Here is an 18,294-nt window from a genome sequence, read left to right on the forward strand (position 1 = left end):
ACACACCTTAAGAAAGCCCAGCGGAAAAATCACAAGATAGTCACTGCAGTGGAACCCACAAGGAGCACGAGGCAGGGATAGGCCACGGGAAACATGGAGGAGATGCGTGGAAAGGGACATGAGAGAAATGAAGCTCTATTGGAACGAGCTTGGAAGGATGGCTCAGGACAGAGATAAATGGAAGGAGCTTGTATGTGGCTTGTACCCTGCCAGGGGTGAAAGGCTTTGATTGATTGATTGCTTTTTATGAGTGCCTGTTTTTGTTTTGATTTGTGTTTACGTCTGTGTATGTGTGTAGGTTAACATACTTATGTTTGTTTATGCATCTACCCTGTATTAGTGCAATCTAAATCAGAGTGTGGATTGGTAAAATTAGCATATGTTGGGGCAGGTGGTCAGATCCATCTATAGGGCTGATGGTATAGAAGCATGACCATACTTTACTCTTTTTAGGAATGAATTTCAAATGCAGATTTCTGGATATTCATGTAGACAGATTTAAAAAATGGAACATAGAGAGACATCAAAAGCATTTTTATGAATTTCATTGATATTCAACAGACTGGGAAGACAAAATCTGGATCATCTTCAAGGAGCTCTGGGCTACCACATGGGAATGCAGCTCCAGCAAAGAAGGTGTGTTCAAAAAGATTTGCTTATGAGCGGAATCTAGTACTGTGCCGAGAAATTGTGTTCCTTCTCTTTCAAAGCCTGTAGCACTCCCCGCTCATTGTGGGATGCTGCAACTGATTTGGAATCAGAACTTTGTTCTTGAATGAGGAGGTTCTATTTAGTTGTTTTATTGGCTTAAATATAAACTTGGCCCGGATTCTTTCAAGTGTCTTTGAGCACTTGTCTTCTTCTTCTTTGTCTTCCCTGCTAGATCTCAGGTTAGTTGATGCTGGTTCTTCAATTTGCAGTGCAACTGACTTTTACTTATGTGACCGTTTTTCTTACTTCGTAAGGCCCCAGTTAGATAGCCACATTCTGATTTCAAAGGTACTCTATATGATTTTTATACTGACTAGAGCATTTTCAGTTTTGGTAGGAATTAATTAAAAATTTTGCCCCGGTGGCGACCAAAGCCAACTTTTATCGATTTTAGGACCACCAAGGGATCTTTAACATGCTCAAATTGCATATGGGACCTCCAAGATTTTTTGCCCTTATCAGAAAAGGCTAGGTGTTCAATGTTGCCTATCCTAAGATCAGGGCTGTGGCTGAAAGATGGCAGTAAGAAGGCACCAGGAGAACCAGTAGAAAGAATCAGGAGTAAAGGGGAGAGGAGCATGGAGGCCAGGATGAAAGGAGATGACAGAACATGTCAAAATAACATGAAAGGAAGTGAAAAGAGAAATTTTAGGGCTTTTGATATGTAGTTAACATTTTTGTAATCCACTGCTCCATACTACTCTGCAAAAATAATCAAATTATTTTTATTATATGTACGTATCCAGATTTCACTCTTTCTCAAGTTGATCCACATGGTCATGGTCTTTGGCAAAGGCATCTCCTCTTCTTTACTCCTGTCTAAAACCAGTGGAGTCAAGCCTTCTTTTATAATGGTGGGCAATTAAAAGGTGACAGAGTCCCATTCTGTTTAGTATGAAAATCCATTTTTCCAAATATTTCCTGTCGGTCTGCTGCTTGTATAGCTCTTATGACCATGAAATAATTTTTAAAAGTTCTGATTTCTGAATGCTTTTGACATCCTCTAGACTGGGGCAGCAAGACCTACTGGGGAGCGTTCCAGTAAAGCTCCAGTCCCCAAAGGACAGCAAGCATTGATGCAAAAGCTGCAAGATGCTCAGATGCCCATAAAGAAAGTAAATGGGATGTATGTCCCTGAAGGTAAGGGTGGGTTGGAAGAAAGCACTATAATGTTTGTTTTCATTGTGTAAGAATGATTTTGAAGCTTATGGTGGAAAGCAACAATATACATATTGTAACAGTTTAAAATACTCGGTAAGTCTGAATTAAATAAGTTTATATCACTTCGAGTCTGAGCTATTTTTCACCCAACAAACATTGCAGCCTGACAGTTTTGGGGTATACTGAATCGTTAACCGCACAAAGACCATGCAACAAAAAGAAAGAAAGGCTCTCAAAAAGAAAACTGCATCTGATTTGTCCTAATAGTTTTTATTTTATCAATGTTTAGAAATGGCGATGTCTTGGGGTTACCCAATTTTTTTAAATGCCCAATTTGTAATAAAAATAATCTATTATTATATTACAAAGCGGGGTGACTGACTTGTCTGTTACAGCTCTAAAAGTGTTGCACATAACTTCACCAAATTTTTAACGAAATGAAATAAATAGGTCAACTGTTGGCTTGCCGCTTCCCATAGCTTGTAATAAAAAAACACCAGAGATATGTCGATCGATAAAGTGCATCCCATATATACAAGAGATTTGGCCAACGGGCCAGCGAGGCGTCCCGTAAATACATGCGAATAGGCTCAAGCGTGTTAATTTTTGTCTGAAAAGATGGCTTGGAAACCGTCCTGCATTATGTCTTACCCCCCCCCCCCCCCCCCCAAAGTGTTACAAAAAGCCTGTGGTATCAGGGAAAATTATATGAGTCCACCATATTATGTATTTGAAAACAACTGTCAGCCTTTACATTGTTATGAAGTAGAGCTCGTTGGTTTAGGAGTTTGAATGTTTGGCAATGTAATAGTTCTGGATAAATAAGCTGAAATAGCAGTTCAAATTACGGCCAATTAATTAGGCTACAATATCACATAACAAAACTTACGGCTGATTTAATCAGTCGTCAACACTGAGGGTTCACATAATGCAAGTTAACAAAGCGAATACTGGGAAATATGATGTTGATTCAAAACATATATCCCGTATCTGTTTTCAAGTATGTTTAACTCTCACACACAACCCTTTTTTTCCTTGATATCTAAAATTTTGGATATACACAGATTCTGACTGTTGCCACTGATATATGATAGTGAAAACACCTGCTTTTCACACAGCCACCTGTCACAAGAGGACAATAAGCAAGAGTTCAATGCTTAATGTTTTGGTTTTAAATTGTTGTGATTATATTGGTATAGAATCCTGGTATACTGATTTAGAAAATCGTTAGTTTCAGTTTCTCTGGCTTGCTGTATTGATTGTATATTTGTCTTGTGTTCGTGTAGTGTAGACCATATTAAGTTTTGTTATTTACAGTTTTCTGTCTTAAGGACATTGGTAAAGATTTTTTGGTCCTGTAACTGCTTTTTTTAAATCCTCAGGCTACAGAATGAGAGAAATAAAACCAGCAAAAAACTATGACGTTGTGTCAATGGCTAAAGCTATGAATGATGATTTTGCTCCCAAACTTAAAGAACTGTTCGACACTGAGACTGCTGCTGCAATTGAAGCCCAAAAAACTGGTAGGCTATCAATTTACTGTAACAAACAGTATTACATAATTTTCTTATTTTCCTGTTAATGTCAACTTTGATACGCAGCTATGTGTTATATTATGACAGTACTCCATATTCTGAAAAATACAAAAGTTTTCATTAAAAAAAAAGAAGTGTTTTACGGTGTTTGCAACTGCATTAGGTCGTATGAGCACACAGGACACATTAAACGTTTTTCGTTGGTAGGAAATTTTGAAATTTGCCCGGATGGCAGCCAAAGCTTACTTTTATCGATTTTAGACCACCAAGGGATCTTTAACGTGCGCAATTTGCACATAGGACCTCCGAGATTTTACGCCCTTGTCCGAGAGGACTGTGTAGATCTTTCCTACCAGAAGATCAGGGGTGTGGCTGAAAGACAGCAGTAAGGAGGAGCCAAGGAGCAGCAGTGGAAAGGCTGCAGAGAGAGTAGGGAGCCCAGAGGAAGGAGCAAAGGAGGTGAGAGGGTGGGGGCAGAAAGTGGAGATGAAAGCAGACAACAGAACATTGCTAGAGAGCAGGAAAGGAGGTGAAAGGAGACAATTTTAGAGTAGAAAATTTTTCCGTCACTACCCGGATTCAAGCTCGGGACCTTTGAATGAAAGGCGAACTCTTTAACCTCTAGGCCACGAGAGCCCCCAAAGTTCTCAGCTGTTTCAGTTTAATGCTAGTAGTGAATTGTGAAAATTTGGTTTCCTCATCTCTTGATTTTGGGAAGAAGAAAAATGAGGAAGGGGTGTAGAAGGGTTGAGATGGAAGGAGAGGAGAAGTGGAGGAAGAGGTATACCTCTGTCATACTAGCATCCAATCTAGGTGGGGTTTTTTTAACATCTTTTTTTTCTCTTCTTGTTATGAACATTTTGATTTATTTTTACTCCTATTAACTTTAGTGTGGTAGACGTAAGGTATTAATGTTAGCTCCCTTTCTGACACTTCAAAATTATTTAAGAGGCAAGAATTCAGATTTTTTTTCCTCTCTGAAAAGACTGAGCCCAATGATTGGAGGGCTTTAGAAACGCAAACTATCCCATTAGGATTTTTAGCGAGGGTCATTTACTTTTCAGTTAAGCGTGGTACCCACTTTGCTGACTTATGTGACGGCTGCATATTATTGCCTCACATTATAAAAAGATTAAAACTGGTAAAGAAGACGAAACACAGCCTCTTTGCTGGCCTACTTGCCGGAAAACTGATTTATTGTTTTTCTTTTACAATGAGATCTCAGTTGTATTCAAAACGAGACAAAATGAGATGTGGCAAGGAGGGGAAATAATCGTGATATCAAAGAATCGTTATTGCAACATTCTCTACAAAGTTCATTCCCATTTTCACATTTCAACACAACAGACATTACTACATACTTACTATTTGCAATTATTTTGCCATAAATCGGGATTACCCGATACCTGAAGGTGTCATCTCTGGCTCAGAGATTGACTTGCAATGACCTGCCAATGCTTAAGGTCACTAGCTGCGATCATACACTCTGTCATACTCAGGCCAGTCTATGCCTTCATGATGTCATCGATCCACATTTTTGTGATTATTGCTATCATAACTAATAATTTATCATAGCAGTGTCAGGACAAAAAGGTTATTGTGCTACTTAGTATATTATTAAAGGAAACAAAACTTGGGAGCTCAGCAGGACTCAGGGGGCTCTCGTGGCCTAGAGATTAAGGTGTTGGCCTTTCATTCAAAGGTCCCGGGTTCAAATCCGGGTAGCGACCGAAAAATTTTTCTTCTCTAAAATTGTCTCCTTTCACCTCCTTTCCTGCTCTCTAGCAATGTTCTGTTGTCTGCTTTCATTTCCATTTTCTGCCCCCACCCCTTCACCTCCTTTGCCCCCTCCTCTGGGCTCCTGACTCTTTCTTCAGCCTTTCTACTGCTACTCCTTGGCTCATCCTTACTGCTGTCTTTCTGCCACACCCCTGATCTTCTGGTTGGAAAGATCTACACCTAGCCTTCTCGGACAAGGGCAAAAAATCTCGGAGGGCACGTGTGCAAGTTGCGCACGATAAAGATCCCTTGGTGGTTTAAAATTGATAAGAGTAGGCTTCGGCCGCCACCCGAGCAAAATTTAAAATTTCCTACAAACTGAAAATATTAGGTGTGTCCCGCGCGCTCATATGACCGTATGCAGTTGCGAGCGCCGTAAAACACTTTACAAAAACAAAGCAGGACATATGGCAAATGATAGTAGACATTAGACTTTATAGGTTTTTTTTCATTCTGTAATATTATATAAAATGTATTCATGCTGCCGTCTCAGGAATCTACATTGGTTGGCGATGCCCTGAGTTTCAACATGACTGCCAACGCGTTTTCCACACATCCAGATGTTTCTGTGACCATGCCCTCTCAGAACATGCACAGTACAATGGTAAGATACTTTCTTCTAACTGTTTTTGCTTTGATTTTAAAATAATGTTATTTTGGATGATGCAATCTCTCTTTGAGAGCAGTCATCAGTCACCTGCGAGTCGAGTGGCTTGAAGGAGGGTCAAGTTGTTGGCTTTGAGGACGAAAAGATATTATACTAGGAAAAGACAAACTGAATTTTTCTTAGTTTCAAAATCTTAAAGTCCAACTTATAGGGATTGAAAAGTTATTTTAAAAAAGCATTTTCATTTTTAAATGGACAGCATATGCTAGGGTAATTATGGTCATGATATATACACAGTGATTTATGTCTGTCTACAAGTCTCATGCACTTTGCGATCTTGACTGAAATTTAGATTCAAGATTTTATCAGAGAAGATTTTTTTTCTCCTCTGATCTTCAGCTCTGAGTGTCAAAGTGCCTTGTAGAATTCCTGGCTGCAACTGTAAAGCTTTTGAGTGGATTCCGAACCGACCAGAGGACATAGGAGAATTTTGGCTACCCAAACGTCCAGGCTTTGATGCTGCTGCATGGAGAGCCAAGTGCAAGTGTAAGCACACACACAACTTCCATGATGTTCAGAGGCCTCACAGATGCAAAAGCAAAGGTGTGTTTAGGATTTTGTCCTGTTTTCCTGTAATGTCATTGTAAATAGCATTGAAGTCCAACTTGATTGAAATTTTACTTCCACTGGTATAGTTTATAGGGTCATCTACTCACCCCCAAAATATGTGCTTGCTGTACACTCAAGCTGTTATTATGCATCCACTTATGTGTGCAAAAGTACCCAAAAACACACTCACAGGTTCTGCTGGGGGGTGATGGTGGCTTCAAACACATGGAAACACATGCTGGGACTTATATTTCAAGTCATTATCTGTGCGTGCTTGTAAAAATACTCCCATATCGTATCGGTCTACTCATGCAATGGATTTGTCCCGCAGGATGTGGTTGCAGCACTTTCTGGTCAGACTTTTTATGTGCAGCTTGTGACAGGCACTGGGAGGACCATCAGACGTTTTTCGACTCTGAGCAGTCGCGCAGAGAGCAAGGTCTACCTGTTGGTATGTTTTTTAAACTATTGTCCTCATTCAAAAAAAATATTCTCAGTTAAGTGATGCAATGTATTGCTAAAACAGTTTAGAATCCACCAATGTCTGTGGTGTAATTATAGCCCTACGAATGGTTTGTCTCTTCACTGTTTCTGAAGAATGTGTGGGTTTGATTCCCATTTGGGGAACTAATTCTATAAAGTGTCTCCATCTGTCTGCTGAGATGTTGTGTCTCTGTCAGCTTGGCTTGGCCCTGACAGGCATGGGTTTAAGTAGCCTGCTTCCTAAATGATCTAAGTTCTGTGTATGGAGGCATAATATACACATATTTATATAATCATTACAGTGCAAAGTGCGTCTAATTCTTTGGAGGAAAAAAACAACATTTCATTGACTGTGCTTGAACTGAAAAGATAGTCGCGAAATAATCTATATTTCTGAAACATCAAAAGAAACCATTCTAGTGTACTGGAAAAACGCTGCAAGTGAACCCTTTAACATGCTTTCAGTTATCTGTCTTAAATTGTATACTTTGTCATAGAAAAAAGAGCCCTGTACAGAAATTGATGTTTTTTTTTTTTGTGATAGTGCCTACCCTGTTCCTCTGGCATACTAAAGTCATAAGTTCATTTTTTAATATTGGGATCACATTTTTTTTTCCGAGCCAGGGATTGATTTTTTGTTGTTGGTAGTAGTAGGGCCTAATAGTTAGCCTGTTCCTCTCGCACACTTAAGTCATTAGTTCATTTTTTTTGCTTTGGGAGGCTATTTTTTTTTCCAGCCCAGGATAGCCCTGACAGGCAGATTGAGGCTGTTCGTGTCATAAGTGATTTAAATTATGTTGATTGGTTCATTACACCTTTCCTGTGGAAACAACTGCCTTATGCAGTGGCGTCTAAAAGAAACTTGAAAATGTAATTACCCAACCATCACGTTAAAGCCTTGCACTATCCATTCATTCAGCATACCAATTTAAAGCTAAATAAATTCTTCATCATCTGACCCATTAATAGTTCATTTATGTTAAAAGACCCCTGAGATATGGTCACTCAAAATTGACCTTAAAAAATCAGGCTTCGCAAAATAGTGTGAAATCAAAGAAAAGTAAAAATGTCTTTGTGCGTGTATTGAGGAGCATCAATATTGATAGAATGGACATACATTACATATCCAATGAATGGAGAATTTATTCCCTGCTATAAACAATATTTTATGACGATATTTTGTTGCGGTAGTTTCAAACAAAATAGAAAAGAGGGCAATCACAAATACCTCGCAAAATTTGGACTTAACATTAGATGTGCTCATTGTTGTTTTGCTTTGGAGCCATTGGTTTGTGTGTAAGTTTTGTATATCATTATCTATCATTTCATTCCAATGGTCACAGAGATGTTGCAAACAAAGGGTCTGAATTGGGAGCAAAGTTGCTTTTCTTCAGCTGCTGTTTCATGGGGCTTCACATACCGATAGGATTCATTTCGGGTCTATTTACTGGTGACCACTCCAACGTTAATTTTATTAGGTTTCCCAAGAATTATCTAGTGACCTGGGCCTTTTAGAAAATGCTTTGCTATGCATGGAGATGTCTACCTGAATGACTCCAGAACAAAAATAAGTGTAAGACTTGGCATTCCAGCACATGCACGATGTAGTCCACTAAATCAAGCCATCTGGTGAATCTCATGGGGGCGGTTTTGTTCATTCTACCCCAGACCACCCAAAACCATGCCAGTTTTGTGGCCTCTGTTCCTCACTGACTAATGATTATGTCCAAAATCAAACTAACACAGTCCATGTGCAAAAAAGGTTTAATGCTCGACACGAAACCAATGGCTCCTAAATAAAAACAAAATTATTCTAATAAGCGCATGTAATGTTAAGTCCAGGTCTTGCGAGGTTTTTGTTACTGCTCTGTTTTCCAATCTGTTTAAAAATATCATAAGAAGATGCTGTTCATTGCAGAGCCAATAATATGCTCTTTCCTTTTGATATTCAATACATGTCCATTCTACCAATGTTGATGCACCTCAATACCCGCACGAACACACTTTTAAGTTTCTTCGATTTAGCACAGTTTTGTCAAGCCTGATTTTTTAAGATCAATTTTGAGTCTCTGGCATTTCTTAACATAGATTAATGTGTCAGATGATATAGAATTTATTTAGCTTTAAATTATTTTGTATGCTGCATGAGTGGGTAGTGCAAAGCTTTAACATGATGACTGAGTGATTACATTTTCAAGTTTCTTTTGGAGGCCACTGTATAAATCTGTGTCTCTGTATTCTTGCAATAATGCGTACCTAGTTTAAAAAATATATATTAATCTAAGTTCCTGGCATATTTCAGTTAATGCCAGTGCTGGTTTCCGCTAAGGTTTTATTTCTCTTTAACATCAGGAACTGACTGGCTGCCTTTTGCTGAAATGCCGGATCTTAGAAACATAGCTCTCTCTGGAAATGAGGAAGATGACAGCAAATATCTTGCCCTCCGGGAGTATGATGCCATTCCTGCTAATGCTGTCACAGGGAACAATGAAGTTGTCAACTTTGGAGGTGGAAGGAACCCTGGAACTTCAAGAGATTTTGGTGGGAGAGGGGGACGGTTTGGAGGTGCTGCTGGGGGTGGTGGTGGTGGGAGGTCTGGCTTTCGCCCAGTTTATGATTAGCTTAATGATTGACAAAAGCTCAAGATGAGTTTACTGAGTGTAACAAATCAGAAAAATAAAATATTAATGTCGCAAGACTGGACCTTTGCTTTCCATTATTAAGTTCTGAAGACTTTTGTTGTTTGTGCATGAATACCAAGATTGGTGCTTTTGAACATATATATATAATGTGTTGCGTTGAGGTGAAATCAGGCACTCGTCAAAATAATGAAATCGAAGAAACAAACCTTTTTTAACTATTGGGAAATTTTCCTTAATTTTTTTGAGGGGCTCAACACTTTTTTTTGTCCTTTTAAAAACACATTTCTGTGTGTATTTTACTGAAAAATGTCGTTCAGATGCACAACAAAATGTACATATGCAGTTTCCAATGACTCTCAAGCTCTGGATGTTGCCAAACTTCGTTGGATATTTTCTCGCTAATTTCCTCCAGACATTAGGCGACCCCTACCTCATTCAATGGCAAATATCTCTACTTCTATTCAGGATAGATGGATCCTTTTTTCATCAAAAGCAAGACAAATGAACAAGCGTCAAGATAATATTAATAGCGCCACTTACTCAAAAACTGACAAGCTCCTGATTCCGCTGCGTCACAACAAGATATAAAAATTGTTGGACTTTAATAGACTGTGATATGATGGTGACTTTTAATTTGCTTTTTTTCCTATTTAACATACTTATTATGCTTTTATGGTTTTGTGAAACCTCTGTTGATGGCTAATCTGATGATAGATGAAGTACTTATTTTTATGCTGAAAATATTGCATGATATCATTTATAATACAATGGAACCTGCTCTAACAGCCGCCTGTTTAAGACAATCACCTGCACAAATAACCACTTCCCATTCCATTCTTGCCTGTTTTTTTGTGTTATGACCACTCTGTGTAAGACATCCACCTATCTAAGATAAGCAATTTTTTCCTCATCAAGTAGTGGCTATCTTAGACAATTTAAACTGTATTTTTTCTCATACTTGTTTCTCTGAAATATCAAAATTTTGGATCTGAGATCAAATAATAATCACTCGTAGAACACATTTATCCTATAGTGTTACAGTTAAATGAATCTGTTTTTGCATTTTACAAGGTAAAATAGAATGGAGGATACTCCATTTCAACAAACTGTCTCTTTTTATATTCTCTCCATTTTTGCACAACTAAAGATGTGCATAGATACATATGAAAATAATAATAAGAATTTTATTCTATCATGTTGAGACCACGGCTGTCTGGTTACAAATACATTTTTTAAAGCATTTTTCTTGAGAATTTGACTTCAGTTCTCTTCTATTTTTCTTTTTTGAGATTTGCATCCAGGAAAAAAGATAATTTCATAATGACTATAATAAGATAAAGAATTGCTTTACTATTTTCCTAATTCACAAAAGCCTTTCATGTCATATATGGCATTCAAAAGGTTTAAATAGTGAATATCTGAGGCGGGTTGTTGTTACGTGGTCTCTTTTTGTGAATTATTTGTTTGCTTTATCATCTCATAATTACTTTCTTTTACTATTGTTTCTCTGTCTGTTTGATAATTTTATCTTTTGTTATGCCCAGATTATGCAATGCTCTTGTTCTTCCCTAATACTCCGCTTTGAAATCATAATCAAGAATATTTTGCTTTTAAGATGACAAATTTTCTCAAATACAAAGTTCCCACTCATCCTAGGAAATGGGAAAAAGCAAGGAATTTCATTTTCAGATTTCTTGGTCTTGAAAAAATGGGTGTAAAAGAAAATATTGAGAGAAAATCGGGAGATCAGAGGGCGGCCCATCATTATGAGCTTGATGGAATTGTTATGATTTTTTATTCCAATTTTACAAAAATACAATCGTAACACCTCTGATTGCAATCTCAAACAAAATTATTTGTCTTTTGGCGACCCCAACTCAACCCCCCAACATGGCGTTTAAGGAAGAAAAACAGTCTGATCCCAAAAAGTCTACATCACTACTTAAAATGTTGCTTTCTAATTTTAACACTGTCTGTGCACAGAGCCCTTGCAGTTGCTCAGTGCCTCTTTACCCTCACAAGAACATTAGATACACCAAAACCAGGAGCAAGGCCAACATTAGTTTGACCATTGTGGGTCATGGTCTAGGCCAATGATAAAATTAAAAATAAAAAGAAACAGATCAAGTTAACATGAAACAATCAGCTGCAGTGTGTGGCATGGCATGTAGTGATGCACAATCAGGATCAAAGGCTTGTGATGCATCCTTTCAGCTTCTTTTGTTTTGTACAAGAATTGAGCTGACAGTCAATAACTACACCCCTTTCCCCCTTACACACACACACACATACATGCACGTACGAATGCATGCATGCACACACGCACACACACACACAAACACACATACATACACGCTCACACACTACGTCTTTTTTTCTTTAACTTGACTAAGATGAGCCTGCCGAAACCTCTGTCATGGCAACTTTGTTTTTGTTACATTTGTCTGACAACCCCTATACTTGACACCTCAAGGAAAGGGACTATCTATGGCCATAATACCATTTTTCTCTTGATATCCTCTTCATTGCTTTTTCCTCACTCTGATACCTTTTAGAAAAAAATCGCTCAAGAAATATATAATCCAGGAGAAATCCCAAAGTTAAAAATGAATTTTTTTCTCCTTGATGAGTGTGAAACCTGTTGTTATGAAAACCCCTCTCGACACTGTTTGAATATTTAACCGTTTTGTCTCGTCCCCTTTTCTCAAACCATGACAGAGCCCATATGCACAAGCCACAAATGTTAAAATTCATCAATGGCCTTTATTTTTTTAAAGAGATGGTTTATCCCTTCTTTTCACTGATAAAAGTTTGACTTTTTTTTTTGTCTGTCTTTTTGTCTAGACTCAAATGAATACATTCATACTACTTTTATGTTGAAGGTAAATAAAGAGGGCGATGGAGAGGGATAGTCATTTCACCTTTTTTTCTCTGTAAAGTTAACTTTCTCATGAAGGAGTTACCATACACATTTTTGTGTGTCTTCGATATTGTTACATTTAAATCTGTGTTTATGGTGTTAGGCTAGCTTTGCATTTACAAACACCTAGTAGAGTGTTAGAAGTATGCTGTCTGTTTAGTGCCACAAAGTCTCGTGTAAGTTTTTAGAAAGTGGCTTTTGTCCATGCTGTACACTCTATGTCAAACTAGTGCCACGGCAGGGAAAATGTACTATAGCAGGCATGATAACTCCCTGGGGAAAAAATCTTGTCTGTTTTTAATAGAGATCGCAACCAACATGGTTCTTTTATCGATTACCTTATATTGAAAAGTTTTCATTTGAAAAGTTGAGGGAATGGTTATGTGAAAAGTTCACATTTTTAAGAGAAAATTGTCACTCAAGAAAATAAAACTACAAAATGTAGTGGCTCGATTCATGTACTATATTCTCTTGCCTATGTTACTTTTCAAATTTTGAAACAATATGATGGTGATGATCTCTACATGTTGATACATTTTGCATCTTTCTTTTTAACTTGAAAATATGTTTATCACATTCTTTACAGAATTATGTAATGTATACCTGACAACTTTATTTTTATATACCTTAATTTTCTGTGTACTGCTGAATTTACCTGTGTGAATCTGTACTTGTTTTTACAAATGTAGTGCGTTACAGTATTACATGGATAGGTTGAACACAGAAGACTCCAAATCACACATCCATCGAAGTGCGCCTGTGGTCCTGTTTTTTTTTTCTCTTTATCTTTGTAAGATATCCCTCGAACTACCGAGGCCGGTCCCGATGAGTTCGAGCTATCCGTGTTATACTATATATAACTTTCTCATCATTGTCTTATTACATGTATATTTTTTTTACCAGTACCCAGTATTTGCCATGGCAAAAATATTATGAGCACTGTATTTTATTTAACTACCTTGGTTTCATGAATTTTATTTGGTGCTATCCTGTGATTATTTACTTGACTTTTTATATTTAACTGCATTCTCTATTGGTGTTGTATTATTTATGCTTAGATTATCTAAAAAACAAGAAGAATAGATTATTTTCATACGACCTTGCCTTTGCCTTGATTATATACAACATTTTTAAAGTTTATGTTTTATCAATATGATAATAGATGGAACCTTTTGCATTATTTGCATTGAGATAAATATTAAACGTTGAGGTTTAGATACAAAGCAAACCAGGTTCCTAGATACATGTATGTAACTGGCTGAATTCAGCTTTTCTCTGGTGAGAGAAAGGTCATAATCTAAAAAGACAATCTTTCTAGGAGAATAAACTAATATCCTGAGATGGTTTAGCATCCATGGCATCATTTTATTTTGAGATTTGTTTTGCATTGTCATCATCTTTTGATGCATTGTTCTTGCGGTGAATAGCACCCTCATTAATCTGAGGAGTAGTGAAGTAAAATCAAATGTTTGGGACAAAAATGCAAAAGCTGTTGAGTTATTGAGTTAAACTTTTATTTTTTGCTTAAATTAATAGGAACATTTGAACATAATCTTCATTTTTCAAGCACCAGATGTGACATACCTGCCTACAATTTAACCTGGGCCGTGTATGGTGTGTCTGGTTTGGTTAGCCAACCACCATCTCTCTTGGTTCCCATGACTTTTATCTCAAGTGCATAAGCATCACCTGCAAAACTCCTCCTTTGATTATATCAAAATCTACATACATCTTATAAATGTGTTAAATAATATATGAAAATACAAAACTTTGGTGAAAAAATGCAAATGGATAAAAACTTGCTAATAATATGTATAATATTATTATAATATAAATGCGTCAACAAGATTTCTACTGTAGGTCAACTCAATTCGGATCTAATCTATTGTGCAAAGTTATGGAGGTCAGAATATACTCTCTGGCATACTGTGGAGACCCGATGAAATTTTTCTGTACATCTTTGGTTTTAGTTTGAAATTTCCATATTTTTCCTTAAAGGGAAATTGAAAAATACCCAAGTTTTCTTATAGTCTTGCCTAGAGAAATATGCCAAAAAGAAGAAGAATATAATACTGTAATGTGTGTATTGTAAATTAGGACAACAATAATTTTTATCGTTTAGTCCGCATTTGTAAGTATATTACAGAGACCAATTTCCCTTTCTTTAGTGCAGTACTTCCTATAATATTATGATTAATGCTCATTTTTAAAAGGGACAAAAGAAAAAAAGAAATAATATACATTTTGGGCTGTAATTTGTTCTACGTCACTTAATAATAATAATAATAATAATAAATTGTATTTTTGTAGCGCATTTCCACAAAGAGTGCTTAATGTGCTGTACAATAATACAAAGAATATATGCAGCGCGCAGCTCCTATAATAATCCTCTTTCTCTCTCTCACTCTCTCTCTCTCTCTCTCTCTCTCTCTTTCTCTCTCTCTCTCTCTCTCTCTCTCTCTCTCTCTCTCTCCAGTACATCCTTGAGTTAATGACTAGAAACTTAAGAAACTTTGAATGTCTCTTTTCTCTGAGGGAAGCAAAATGTTAGAAGTAACTAGCTCTTATAAAAATGATTCTTTCTTTTCTTACTTTCTTTCTTTCTTTCTCTTTCTTTCTTTCTTTCTTTCTCATTTTTTCCCTTTTTTCCTTTTGTATTTCTTTCTTTCTTTTTCTTTCTTTCTTTCTCATTTGGTTTCCCTCTCTCAACATTTTTTTCTGGTGTTTGTTTTCTCACTTTCCGCTCTTCAGCCTATGAGTTCCTTTTCCCCATTTATACTTGGTTCAGTTGGCGTTATTTCTATTTCCATGTCACGGGCTAAAGGTTTTTGGGTCTTCTGTTCACCCTTCCCGCTGTTCCATCTCTTCAACTCATGGATTGTAGCGGGCAGCGACCTTCCTTTTGTCTCCGGGAGGTTGATGAAGAGCAGTCCTGATAGAAAACACATACCACTGAAGATAGCTCCTGGGCCCCACAGAACTACATCGGCCTAGAGATAATGAAGAAAAAAAGATTGTATGATACCAATTTGGTTAGAGAAACATACGAGAAAGCAATAGATTGTATATTATTAAGTACAGTCTAGCATGCACACGAGGAAACCGGCAGGGCGCGGAAATATTTTCATTGTGTAGGAATTTTGCTATGTGCATGTTTTAAATACAAAGAATATCCATGTTTAAGAAAAAAGTCAGGATCTGAAAATCTGTTCACTATGTGTATGTTTCTCTCTCTCTCTCTCTCTCTCTCTCTCTCTCTCTCTCTCTCTCTCTCTCTGTGTGTGTGTGTGTGTGTGTGTGTGTGTGTGTGTGTGTGTGTGTGTGTTCGTTATACGTGCGTGTTAGACTGTATAAATATGCATAAGGAGAAACCTGTTTAATTTTGTCACTTTGTCTGGATTGCTGAGTATATGATAATAACTATTATTTACTCACGATGTGAGATTATTACAGAGATTAAATTATGTCTTCAATGCTTTACAGCACTTTCATGAAAAAAGGGAGAACTGTGAAATGAATCACTTTTCTAATAGAATGAGCTAGAGATAGATAGGCATAGATAACTCCCCATGCTGGGTACATCTTTGACTTGGAGACAAAACTTTTATTTCATTAGACTAGATGTCACATTGCGTGCACCGCCACCAAGCGTCTCAACCTGATGCGATACCAGTCGTTTAGAAGCTGAGCTTGGATTTCATCGTACGATTTCTCGTAAGGAGCGTCCTTGAGGCTTACTTGTGTAAAAGTAGATGTACTAGATTGTATGGCTAAATACATGGCTGTATTCCTTCGCAGAATATGCTGTCCTCATTCATACAAAATGGGATAGATTAAATAAAAATAATAAAAAATATATCGGAGATACATTTTTTACCACATCGAAATTTATGAACCTTTGGAGGAAAGCAATTTAAAAAAAGGGAAAGAACTCATTAAGCTTAACCATTTTTATTGACTGCTACCCTTCCATTAGACATGTCACTCTCTTGTCCTCGAGAAAAAAGGAAAAGCTTATTAGATGTAATCTGATTTAGAACGATGTAAAAGTACGTGGCAAGCGAGCTTACATCTTTTTCATTTTACACACTCGTCCTTTTAGTATTTCTCCCAGGATCTGCACTTTATCTTTTTTATGTTTTTATTTTTTCGCCTCTCTTCATCTACAATCGCACCATATTCACCCGACATCAGAAGAATACTGGTCCAATGTACAATATTTTCAAAGATTTTAAGAGGAAAATTCCTAATAAATTCTGCAGAATCCATTGAGTAATTTCTATCTTCTAAAGGTACAAACTGCAAGATTATCTTCGTAATAATCACTTTACTATATTGTTATGCTTCCCCTTTAATAGTCTGCAAAACACACTTTCGTTTAAAAAACAATTAAATTACCATATTCAATTTTTTTTAATTTTGGAAAGTGGAAAAGGGGGGGGGGGGGGGGGGGGGTACGTGGCAAGCGAGCTTACATCTTTTTCATTTTACACTCACGTCCCTTAAGTATTTCTCCTAGGATCTGCACTTTGTGTTTGTTTTGTTTTTATTTTTTCGCCTCTCTTCATCTACCATCGCAACTTCGTTGTGCGAACAGCGCTGTCCCAGTGCAGTCTTGAGTCCACACTATGTTAGCCTCATAGACAATTTGCAGCTATATTACAAATGCTTCGGACAAACGGAGTTAATTTCCGGAGTGAAATCAAATCTGAATACTAAAATCTTGCTCACTTGGATACGCAATGTAACTCAGGTATACTATTATTATTATTATTATTATTATTATTATTATAATTATTATTATTATTATTATCATTATTATTATAGCCAATTTTGTCTATTACATTGCACGGCGGGGTGCCTCTTGCACGTTCTTGTTCACGGAAGCAAGCTTTAATAGAAACTTCGTTGTGAGGTAATGAAGATGACTGTTACTTGCTAGGATGACGTACATATATGGTTGATTTAATTTTGGTTGGATTTAGTGAACAATTTTATGAAGTACATACGAATTTTAAAGAAGGAAATTAGGCTTACCAATACTCTCGAATAGGGAGCCATCATGCCCCCAAATCTGGATACACTTGAACACATGCCTAACCCCGCTGACCTGAAAGAAAAACAACAAAAACAAAACAAACAGCTAATTGTCTAATCGTGGAATGTAATAATACTATCCTATTATTTTATTCATGATGTAGTTTAGAAGGAAGAAACCGAGACAACACACCACCGTTCTCTTGGCACACTCCGCACGTGCGCACACGCGACTATCCACCCAACCATGAGGGCTCTCGTGGTCAAGTACGATGTTCGCTTCTCATTCAATAGGTGCCAGATTCGAAACCTGACAGCGACGGGAAATTTTCTTCTCTAAAATTTTATCCTTTCACTTCTTTTCCTGCTCTCTAACTATGTTCTGTCGTCTGCTTTCCCCTCCTCTTTCTGCCCACCCCCTTCCCATTTAGCCCCTATGACTCTTTGTGCAGCCTTTCCTCTGCGATTCCTTAGCTCTTACTTTCTTACTCGCTGCTGCCTTTCAGCCACACCCCTGATTTTTTAGGTTAGGTAAGATCTAACACGTAATCTTCTTGGATATGGGCGAAAAAATCTTGGAGGTACCTTGTGCAATTTGCAGTCTCTAGAGATCCCTTGTTGGTCCTAAAATCGATAAGAGTAGGCTTCGGCCGCTATCTGGGCTGACTTCACAATTGATTCCCACCAAAAGGGAAATAATGCTTAATATGGGTCACACACGCTTATATGACCCTATGCAGTCGACAGCGCCGTAAACCTTACATTAAAAAAATATCACCCAACCTTACTCGATCTCTCTCTCTCTCTCTC

The 18,294-nt window shown here is 37.3% G+C and overlaps 2 protein-coding genes across 2 annotated transcripts in view; one reads left to right on the forward strand and one right to left on the reverse strand.

Annotated features, from left to right (window-relative positions):
* LOC101854336 (protein FAM221B) overlaps positions 1-13,545 on the forward strand; it is a 19,346-nt gene extending 5,801 nt beyond the window's left edge. Inside the window, exons 2-8 of the mRNA XM_005100373.3 lie at positions 562-636; positions 1,719-1,851; positions 3,255-3,395; positions 5,680-5,790; positions 6,193-6,396; positions 6,734-6,853; positions 9,238-13,545. Coding sequence (XP_005100430.1) covers positions 562-636; positions 1,719-1,851; positions 3,255-3,395; positions 5,680-5,790; positions 6,193-6,396; positions 6,734-6,853; positions 9,238-9,506 — 1,053 coding nt within the window. The 3' untranslated portion in view covers positions 9,507-13,545. The remainder of the gene's footprint in view (positions 1-561; positions 637-1,718; positions 1,852-3,254; positions 3,396-5,679; positions 5,791-6,192; positions 6,397-6,733; positions 6,854-9,237) is intronic.
* A 1,568-nt stretch (positions 13,546-15,113) lies between these two features.
* LOC101855499 (solute carrier family 22 member 6-A) overlaps positions 15,114-18,294 on the reverse strand; it is a gene marked incomplete at its 5' end in the record, with an annotated part of 17,629 nt that continues 14,448 nt past the window's right edge. The window contains 2 exon segments of the mRNA XM_035970276.1: positions 15,114-15,437; positions 17,485-17,557. Of these exon segments, the coding sequence (XP_035826169.1) occupies positions 15,195-15,437; positions 17,485-17,557 (316 nt within the window).

Source organism: Aplysia californica, unplaced genomic scaffold, assembly GCF_000002075.1.
Source record: "Aplysia californica isolate F4 #8 unplaced genomic scaffold, AplCal3.0 scaffold00245, whole genome shotgun sequence".
NCBI classification, from domain to species: domain Eukaryota; kingdom Metazoa; phylum Mollusca; class Gastropoda; order Aplysiida; family Aplysiidae; genus Aplysia; species Aplysia californica.